General features: G+C 37.4%; 1 protein-coding gene across 2 annotated transcripts in view; it reads right to left on the bottom strand.

The window, feature by feature from the left end:
- Positions 1-3,007: 3,007 nt before the first annotated feature.
- jeb (low-density lipoprotein receptor domain-containing jelly belly protein) overlaps positions 3,008-11,163 on the bottom strand; it is a 52,651-nt gene continuing 44,495 nt past the window's right edge. For both annotated transcript variants that reach the window (XM_089591373.1, XM_014348580.3), the window contains exons 3-4: positions 7,612-7,772; positions 3,008-3,122 (exon numbers count right to left, since the gene is read on the bottom strand). In XM_089591373.1, the coding sequence (XP_089447499.1) occupies positions 3,060-3,122; positions 7,612-7,772 (224 nt within the window). In that variant the 3' untranslated portion in view covers positions 3,008-3,059. The remainder of the gene's footprint in view (positions 3,123-7,611; positions 7,773-11,163) is intronic.

The following is an 11,163-nucleotide window of genomic DNA, read 5'->3' as shown; positions in this document are numbered from 1 at the left end:
CAACTTTTTTTCTTAATTTATGAATCTTAAAAGTACTTGAAAGTTTAACGAATAAATCCTTCTTTTTGTTATTTTTTTCGTACGTTTTTTCCTCGCTTACTCTGTTACGAATTAGTTTTCTTAATTTTTAAAGAGTACAATTAATTTTGGTAAAGAAAGGAAAAACATGTCCACCCATACTATACAAGTATCGATGAAAAATGTTACGTATTCATGTTGTATCTTATGCAAATAAAATTATATTAGAACTTTTTACGCGCTTCGATCGAGCTTACGCCGCATAACACACGTATAAGACACACACACGCACACATACCTGCTCATACGTATTGTACGCACGTACAATGCACATAGTTATAAGTGTGTAAGACATGATATTACTCGGTTTTATTCTATTTTGCCATTGCCTTTCTTCACGCTGCCCCGACCCTTTCTTCTAATCTTACTTTTGCTATTCATACACTCACATAACCTCGATGCTCCTTTGCGTTTCTCTATGAAACATCGTAGCGAGGGTTGTATCGGCTAAACATAACCTCTGAACAATATGTTCATACACATAACGCGTACGATTAACATTTAAACACCGTAAATCTCGTTCGTCTGTTTATTGTTATTTTTTTTGTTATTATGTGTTTGTCTATAAATCTCTTATCCACGTATACACGTGCTAGTCTTTAGTTTCCATTCGACAAGTTACGCGAATAAGTACCGGCGCTGGGGGGAATAAATATATCGAACGTCTCTAGCGCCAATACCACACACGTAAGTGTGCATATATCGTATAAAGTAAAAATATTTTAATAATCAAAGGGCTCGTCACGTGTAAATTAAGTATACACTCATCGCAGCCAAGTCTCTTCAAGTTTGAAGTGCCAGTAGAGGGCTCTGATGTCAACACCCCCGGCACGTCGGTCACGTTAATCCCAACGCGACGTGTCTCCCATTCGCTGACCACACGTGGAATTATTCATCACTCCCGTGGACGTAACGTGTACGCTCGCAGTTTTATTCTCTCCGCGTCTTCGCTAGATACCCTTCTAGAATAATCATGCACCCACATAGGCTCGGGTCAAATCTCGCTTGATGTACATACAACACCACGTGGGTGACAAAAGATGACGTCGCACGAGAGCTTTGTCTCTGCAGCAGCAGATGAACGTGTTTTTTCGTGTTTTGTGCTTATTTTTTTCTTTCCATCGTACCTCTTTTTTTTTTTTTTTTTTTTTTTTTTTCTTTCCCTCTACCACGCCAGTCCTCTTTCCGTGGGTTTGTATTGCGCGTATGCATGGCCAGGGCGACTGGGAATATAAAGAAGCAGGCGGGGGCGTCCGATATCGAAACGCGCGAGAGAAGAGGAAGAAGCGAGGGCGTTATTGATTTTACTTGCCTTTGCTTCTCCCCGGGGCTTTCGTTCCTTACTATTCCCCACACCCTGCTCTCACTCGTCTCTGTATCTCCTTTCCTCGCCCCGATTTGGAAAGCTCATCCGATGACGTTGCTCGACCCAGAGGAGCTCTCGCGAGCTTTTTTTTTTTTTCTTCTTCCATCGCGCTGCCTCCGTGAATCAGAATATTTCCAGGCTGATGGTTATACATCTAACCACGTCAAAGTCGCAGAGTCGAAATCATCATCGAGTTTCGCCCAGATGACACTTACAGCGGTCGATGAATGCTCAAGTACACGCAGAGTTCCCGTGTTCTTCGTAGCGTCGACGTATCATTAAAAAAAACAAGCCCATCGCTTTTGCTCGAAAATATCCAACCCTGGCATTCTTTTTCCATCGCATTGGGATCGTACGCAGTTCGTAAAACCACAGTAACAGAGTGCAATCGCGATTCGCAGGATAAAGTGTTTCTCTTTTTCCGATACTGTTTCAACGCGGTTTCGAGACTAGCGAAAGGAATAACGAGTCGGGGCCGTGCCTTAGTTGGCGACCGGCGAATCGCCGAGCCGGAATAAACGAGAAAAACGACGTGCGTCACGCGGACTGTGGGCACACACGCCCAAAACATCCGAGTACCTATACCCTTGCGTACACGCAGGGAGCGCGTGATTGATAGTCCCGGCTGCCGACGCGTCATGCGTGTTGCGAAGGAAAAAAAAAAGAAAAAAAAAAGAAGAAAAGAAAGAAAAGAAAACAAGCTCCGGGCGACGCCCTCTTTGATGCGTGCGAGAGTATATACCTCACGTGTATGTACTAGTGAGGCTCGCACGCGTCAGCTGATGGTGAGTGGTGTCACTCGAAAATAATGGAGCGAGTGCGTGACGTCAAGGACAACGAGTGTGTGGGTTTTTGTGTCCGATCGCCCCGTGGCCCTGGCTTTGGGTTGTTGTGATTATTCCTCTCTCGCTTGTCACCGAACTGGTGTGCCCTCGACGCAGTCGCGTGATCTTTGGCTCTAGTTTCACGGCTGGTGATTGTCCATCCGCCCTCGTCCTTCTCAGCACATCCCCAGTTGAACGGCACAGACAGTCACGTTCTCCCTCCTCTCTCTCTCTCTCTCTCTATCTCTCTATCTCTATCTCGTCCGCAACGAGCTTTTACCGAACAGGCGCCACTCGACGCCACGCTCGTGCATAAATGCGTCATCTTTTTCTTCGCCTCCGCTCTTTTTGTCCTCTCGATTGAATTGGAATCGACTACCGCTGCTAAGAGTGTCTCTCGCTCGCGCGAATCGTGACGGGAACAATGAAACCCTCGCTATGAGAACGGCTTGCACGCATTGGAAGAGCGGGGCGGAGTCTCCGGGGGGGTGGTGGTTGAGGGGGGGGGGGTTGCATCTATTGACACTTTTTTTGTTCTAAGCTATACAGAAATCATCGAGTAGGGGCGGAGGATAGGAAAAAATCATTTCTATACGGGGCTAACGGCAATTAGGTTTAAAATTCAAGAATAGCGTCTCGATGTTCCTCTTCCACTCCCGTGCGATGTTCCAGCTCTAGATCGGCGTGTACGTCGGTTCCCGTTGTTTAAACTAGGATCGGTTTGTATGCATGTGTGTGTGTGTGTGTGTGTGTGTGTAGGTGTGTCCGTGTGGTTTCCTTTATGCAGCGGCTTAGCGACGACCCCTCGCCCATCTCAGAAGAGCGTCCGCCAGTACATCGAGGTGCGCTTTTGTCTGCAACAGAAAAGTATATAAGAACACACGCGTGGGTATTTTTTCGTGATGGGCGCGCGTTTCTCATCGATGTCGCGAACCAAGTTGTACCACGTTGCACGAGAGCGCTCGAGTGCGTCTACTTAGGTGCGGAGAGAAAAGAGATACGTGGCGTGCAAAGACCGAGGGTAATTGGAAAAACGAGTTGGTACTAGTAGAAGCCGATCCCTCTGGTATTCCGCTTCGTTGTACAATGAGAGGAAGAAATAAGCTGGGGTTGCAAAAGCCGCGGATGATGCGGAGGGAGGGTCGGGAAAGAGCTAATGCGAAGTACGGTGCATGGGGAAAGTGCATGTACGAGGGGGGATTTTTATAGGGCTGCTGGAAGAAAAAGAGAGAGAGAGAGGGAGGGAGGGAGGGAGTTGCAAAGAGAGACGGATCGTGCAGAGAAGCAAGAGGGGAACGAAAAAAATAATAATAATAATAATAATGCCACGGAGGATTTGATTGTTCAGTGGAGATTCTCTTTTATTGAGTTAGGCTTGGAGTCGGCGCTTGTATGCCCGACCACGCGTATTCACGCTAGCTTTGGTAAGTATGTAGCCTATCGAGTGCCGTTGCTGTGAAAAGTATTGGTTTTCCAAATCGAGATGACTGCGATGTGGATTGGGCTGTGCAATGCGATGGCAAAGGGTTTTTTTAGTACAAGCGTGTGCGTGGTTTGGTTCTGTTTGATGATACGAGCTTATCTTTTTCTTTTTCCGTAATTTCCATATCATTTATATTTATATACATTCCGTAAGTTCCAATGTTGGAAAATCGTTCGTTGATGAGATGGTTCCTGTCGATTGAAAGGATTTCATATTTGTCTCTACCAATGAGTAACAAAGATTTTAGTTATGTCTAGGAAGGTCGATAGTGTGAGATTTCATTTTGTCTCTTAAATGGGTATTAACAAAGCAATAACACAAAACGTGTGGCAATGGAACAAAGAAGACAAACGAACGTGGATTAGGGTTAAAAATAAGTAGTACAACCTAAGTATGGTCAGACTTTGCATTACTGTTACAACAGAGTAATTCAAAGGTGTCAAGAAAATTTCATCGTAGTTTGTACAAACTTTATGTAGTTTATATAAAACGAGGAATGTTAGAAGAAATTATGTGACACAATCACATACATTACAAATCCAGTAACAAAAGATGTAAAAAAAAAAAAAAATGAAAATGAAAATTTAATCCTAATTTCTGTCGATTAGAAGGATTTCATATTTGTCTCTTATAATGAGTAAAAATAGTAGTTTTCCTACGAGTTTGAAAAGTCTTTGTTTGCGAACTGAGAAGTTTGCGGCCCGAGCCGAAGGCGAGGTCCGTAACGAGGTTCGTAAAGGAGACTTTTCGAACGAGTATCGGAAAACTGCTTTTTTGCCCGAGGAAGTACCAGCCTCCCAAAATCACACGAGGGCGGAAAAGATTTTTTCGTAATAGTGTGCGGAAAATAGGTATTTTCAACACTATTTTTAGTGCGGCACATCAAATTTGCCACACTGATCATGAAAAAAGTGTGTGGAAAACTATTTTCCGGTGTGCGGAAAATCATTTTCCACACTCCGGAAAATATTTTTACAAAAATTTCTAAAAAGTTAACGAAATATCATACGTTATTTGAAATGACTTTTCATACTACCAGCAAGCTGTGTTACTGACACGAGATAAGAGCCAAATCATGTAGCCATCCATTTTCTCTTATAAATTGTATTCTATTTAATTAAACAGTTGAAACACAAGATTTTTCAAATAAAATTGTAAAATTGTAATAAAATTAGGTTTATTTATATAGTTTTTAAAAAATAAAAATGATTTTTTTTTTGAAGAACGATTATTTTATTTATTTTGTAAATTTGCCGCCCCTGGACCCCGCACAACCTATCTTGTGAGTTAATTATTTTTTACTCTTTATTCAACTATTTTTTAATAATTCAGAAATTTATTTTATTAATATTAATTGGATCCAACTCATACGGATGAATAATGCAAAGTGCATAAGCTTCAAAACCGTTATTTGAATTACTTATTCTACTATTTATATCAATTTTCCTCACACATATTACGAAAAATGTTGTACGTAACTCGTGCGGACGATTTCCCGTACTTGTGTGATTGACTCGCACTCGTGGCCGATGCCAGTAACTCGTGCCCTGCGATCACACTCGTGCTACGCACTCGTGCGCTCAACTGGCACTCGTTCCCAGCAACTTCGGTCACTTGTGCGCGTCAATCACAACTCGTGCTGGAAATCTTTTATTCCGCACTTGTAACGTAAATAACTATATTTATATCTAGGAAGGTAGTTAGTGTGAGGTTTTATTTTGTTCCTTTAAAATGGTATTAAGAAAGTAATAACACAAAATGTATGTCAAAGGAACAAAAAAAACAAACGCAATCTTAGATTAGAGTAAAAAATAAGTAGTACAACCTAAGTATGGTCAGACATTGCATTACATTACTGTTACAATGGAGTATTTCAAAGGTGTCATGAAAATTTAATCGTAGTTTACAAATCCAGTGACAAAAGGTGTAAAAAAAAAAAAAAAAAAAAAAAAAAAATGGAAATTTAATTATAATTCCTGTCTATTGAAAGGATTTTATACTTGTCTTTTACAATGAGTAAAAAAAAAATTATTTGTATTTAGGAAGATAGTTAGAGTAAGATTTAATAATTTTGTCCCTTAGAAAGATATTAACAAAGTAATAAAACAAAATGTGTGAAAAAGGAACAAGAAAGACGAACGCAATTGTGGATTATGATAAAAATAAGTAGTATAACCTAAGTATGGTCAGACATTGCATTACTGTTATAACAGAGTATTTCAAAAGTGTCAAAGAAATTTCATCGTAGTTAAAACAAACTGTTCATAGTTTGTATGGAACGAGGAATATTTTAAGAAATTAACTGACGCAATTACATGACGTAGCAAATCCAGTGACAAAAAATGTAAAAGAAAAAAAAATGAAAATTTACTCCTAATTCCCATCGAAGTTGAAATTGAACTTTAGCAATCTAATTTGCGATTTACCAATAGCACGGAGGCTGGGATTTGCTCGCGTTAGTTCGCTGTGCACTCCACAAACTAGATTTGAAAACTTTTAGCTGAGCTGAATGCAACTGGAAAGCGAGTGGGAGTTGATAGTCCTTGCAGATGAGTCCAACGAGTATACGTAAAAATTATGACGCTCTGAGCAAAACTTACGGGGAAATGATCAAAGACTGTAAGCTGCGAATTATATACCAGAGTATAATAAAAATTTTTTAGATGTGTTACCATCTGAATTTTTTTTTAATGTAATAAAGAATCAACGATTAATTTGTCGACATATGTACGTCTATGGCAGGGAACGTATAATGTCGTTTTTAGCTTTCATAGAACCAATTTCAAGTTAGTTCTATGAGTCAGGAGTGTACAACTATACAAAACGTTTATTCCGTAGTTACTTCCATTTCGCCAGTACTCAAATAATATTACGATTTCTACAAATCAGATCTTTTGAATCTAAAAATTTTGGGAAACCAAAAAGTGTGAAGAATACCGCAAAACTCGACTGATTCATTTTATTATTATTAGTATCTTTGAGAGCTTTTAAGTAAAACGTGACTGTGTTATAAACGCCTTTATAGATTCAATCCTAAATTATAACACTACCTTCAAAAACCAACAAATGACTGACACTATACTTGCAGGAAAACTCGTTTCTACAATGTAGTGAAGTTAAAGTTTAGAAAGATGGCAGTATCTTACAGTCTAATTCTAAAGGAGGAAATAGATAATCTTGAGTTCAATGAAAAATTGTAAAATTTTAAGGGACTCGAGATACCTCCACTTGAATACTCGTACTAATTATTTGGCAGGACTTTTTGTACGAAATCGATGATACGAGAGTATTTTCTAGTTATACAAAAATAATGTTATTAATAATATTAAAAATAATATTACCTACTGAAAAGATTTACTTTTATTGATGATTATACCGTAAATGAAGTTTTTCACGATAGCAATATAAGTACTTTATAAAAGAAACCATCTCAATCCTAAACTTTAATGTCCAATCATCGTAGTCACTTGGTACCTTTCAATATTTCTTGTCAAATTTGGTATAACTGAAGCTTATGATGATAAAACTCCGATAAAAAAAAAATCGAAAACTCCAGTAATTGAAACCATCCAAAAAAATCAGAGATACACGGAGAAATAAAGCAAGAACAGACAGTTAATTGTCCCAAATTCAGTAGTGCCGACGGTAAGTAACAGGTTACGTGCGGATGAAACACGCAATCTCGAAATCCGAAGCGATGATCGGAGTGGCTAGCCAGACAGATAGCGATAATTGTTATCGAAAGCAAGCAAGTGAGCAAGCACAGCCCTATCACATAAAGGTATAAATACACACGGCACAGGTGGAGTAGTCGATAAGACGAGTAAAAGGATGTGTGGTACGTATGTACGTATACTCACGGTTTTGTAGAACATGCAGCCCTGCCTATCCTCGTCCTCTCCTTGCGGGCAATCGATGAAGCCGTCGCATAACACGTGATCGTCGATGCAGCGATACCGGCCCATTCGGTCCGCCGTGGGGCACGCAAACCTCTCCATGCCTTCGTCCGACACCGGACACTCTGCAAAAATCAAACTTTGCTCAGATCCTTCTTCGATTTCTTTGTTCTTTGCCACCTCCCGTCTCAAATTGCTATTTTTTACTTGTTATTTATCAAAACTAATAACATAATAATTGATCATTAGCAAGGATTTTTTTTACCAGGTAAGCATGGAGAGAAAATCAGTATTTCATGTTTTAAATCTGAGTAAAGTCATTGTTAAATTATAGTGTGGCAAATAATTCTATTTACCCTTCGTTTAAAAAATCTATGATAATCAGTGTATTACTTCAGAACTAGAGATAATTTTTAACACTCAAAGAATATTAGAACCATCACCTCAGACCTTCCCTACTGTACAATCACGTATATTTTGCCAATATTTCGACAGATCTGATTTCAACGTTTCAGATTCAAACAAATGATGTATATAAAATATGAAATAAATATTTTCTCAATAAAAAAACCAGTAATTGGTGTACGACTTTTCACATATAATCAACCATGTCTCGCGTAATATAAAGTTCAGTAAGAAAAATACACGCAACCACTTACCCAACGTATATCGCTTACGTCGTAAACGACCTTGTGACATTAAGTTAATGAATTAACGTAAAGTAATTACTTTTAAAAGTATTAAATTGACTATAATGATAGATCCCCGTGTCTAATTTTGACAATAAAGATATTTTATTAACATCTTGCTGACTCTATGTTAGGAAAAATATATAGCCATTGTTTGTTCTTGTAAATATGCTTGAAGCGTGTGATACGCACTACACGACGATTCCCCCGGGAGCCAAGGTAAAAGAAAAATAAGGAAAAAAGGAAAAGTTGATTAAAAGAAAAAGTGAGATTAACACAGTACATAAAGTAAGCCAATGTCAAAGTCAAGTGGCATGCGCAGTGATGATACCAGATAAGCACGTACGCATGCCTTTATACTGAGACGCATACGAAAAAAGATGAAACGAGTCGAGGTTACCCCTTTTTCGGGAACATAACTCAATTCTGTATTTGCAAGAGACGCAAATAAGAGATAAATTTAGAGACAAAAGAAAAGAAAAGAGAACGTAAAATAATAATATTACTTCCAGATTTTCTTTTCAAGATTTGACAAAACTACATAAAGTGGAGGATGTTGAAAGTAAAGAAAGTTCCTTCCTAAGAGAGTATCGAATGTTTGGATTGCAGATTCGAATGTAAATTTTTAGGTATACATTTCCTCATGACAAAATATCGAAGAAACTACAGTAGAGACTCTTAAGAGTTATTGTTCTAAAGGTGTGTCCAACAATAAATAGAACTATTAGCTAACAAAAAAGTGCAAACTTGCCGGATTTTAAAGAATTCAATGCATCACAGACTATGTAAGAGTGACTACTTTGATCTCCATGAGTTCCATTTGTGAAAAAACAAAATCGAATTGGATAACGAAATACATGAACCATTGGGTAAGCAAACTAACTAGAGTAACACTTTATATTAACTCCACCAAATACAAAGAGTAAATTCAACGATTGTGCATGATAATGCACACTGATTCAATGATAATGCACACTGTAAGGAAGTGAAAATAGTTTTGTGGTATCTGGTTGATGCTTCGGATACGAAGTTTGATTATTGGCGAGAAAATTATCATTAATAATTATATCCCAACTAAATGCTTTTTGTATGATGAACATGTAAGATGTATTAGAGAATTTTGGATTACGTGCTGGAGAATAGATAAATATGTATTCGTTTTACCTGAAAGTTAGAGTGTTGAATATGACGTAGGTATGCCATGGCAAACAAATTAAAATATTTATGCTACTGTACACGTCATTCAAAGATCGCACATCAGTACTATTCTTACATATATATGTGCAATTAAATGTATTATGTACGTGTCGTTGTCTTTCTACTGTAGGTTGTGCTGGACATAACGTATTTTACAACTTTTATATTTAATGTAAAAGTAATCGATCAAAAGTCGTTTTTTATTTGAGCACCTACTCTGAATACATTGAACCAACTGTTGTCAGTACTGGAGAATAAAGAATTATTGAGTCTCACTGAAAATTTGTAAACTAAACTTATTCTTGAGATATCTCATAATTTTTTTAAAAATCTTTAAAAGTATGTTATCTGGAAAAATCTTCTTCTCTTGAATTTTTATGAAAGATACGGGTAATCAAATTAGTTATTGAATTGTGAAAGAAAACGAAATTTTGGAATTTTATTCTTTTTGGTCATTTAAGCCCCCTGTTTTAAAATTAATTTGAAACCTTACACTCTTTTCTCAAAAGGTTATTCTGACGCTAGTTTTATAAATCTTAAAAAATATCTCTGGTATTTGATGTAAAATAAATTTACTCCATTAAAAATGGTATTATATAAAAATTGAAGAAATTGAAGTTTATTCAAGCAGAAACTTATTTTACAAAAGATTCTGTATTTTACCTAAAAATAGTCGTGGCTATTCCACCCTTAGACTCCCTTAATGCGTAACAGTTACGCACGTCAAAGGCCTAACTGGGTTATTCAGATATTTTTGGCGTATAAAACACTATAGACATTGGGCTTATTCAATTATGCTGTGAGTATTTCTATCTTTTCCCTTAATATCACCTTTATTTGGAGTTGGCTATTCTTCTAACTTTGTTGGTATAATTTTATTGTGCGAGTGTTAATTAGATTTTTTTTTACTGTATTATTTTATTGTTACATACTTAATCACATAATCACCGAAAAGCTAAAATTTTATTTTCATTATTGTTTTATAAATAAAATTAGGGAAATCTTGAGGAAAAGGAACTTAAAATTTAAGATTTTAAAGTAAAAATTATTCACCATGTTTTAGCTAAACAAAATGAGACTCGATTTTTCCTTTGGCATTAACGTCCTTTAAAAAGTTTTGGCAAATTTTCATAGATCCTCTCAAATATTAATTACACGGCTTATCTGTGCAGTACCTTTTGAAAATAATATGTAGCTTGAAGCTTAAAAATTTCGAAACTAATTACATATCCTGACAACTTGTTGCGCTCGAGCTCCTTGGAATAGTATTTCAGGATTTTCAACAAAATTCACTTTCCAGAGGCTACGCATCAACACTTTCAGTCTAATTTGATTGGGAATGATTCAGTAAAGCTCATTTCCACCCTGAGACTCCGTTCGCATTATATCTTTGTAACATGACACGAATAGCTCTCCTTCTATCGTCATCCATCGCTGCTCAACAATCGATATTTTTGCTCAAAACTGGATCCAAATTAGTTATTCAAGACGAGAGAAAAAGCGACACCAATATTTCTTATTTCAGCGAATGCCCTCGGTGTAAGGGTCAAACAAATGAGTACGTCATCATGTATCTATGGTTAAAAAAAAACACCCCTATTTTTACTTTCGTTAAAGTTGTCAAATCGAT

This window comes from Copidosoma floridanum, unplaced genomic scaffold (assembly GCF_036245765.1).
Source record: "Copidosoma floridanum isolate Cflo_tuat_1 unplaced genomic scaffold, Cflo_Japanese_pri ptg000013l, whole genome shotgun sequence".
NCBI lineage: Eukaryota > Metazoa > Arthropoda > Insecta > Hymenoptera > Encyrtidae > Copidosoma > Copidosoma floridanum.
This window is presented reverse-complemented; position numbering and strand designations above follow the sequence as displayed.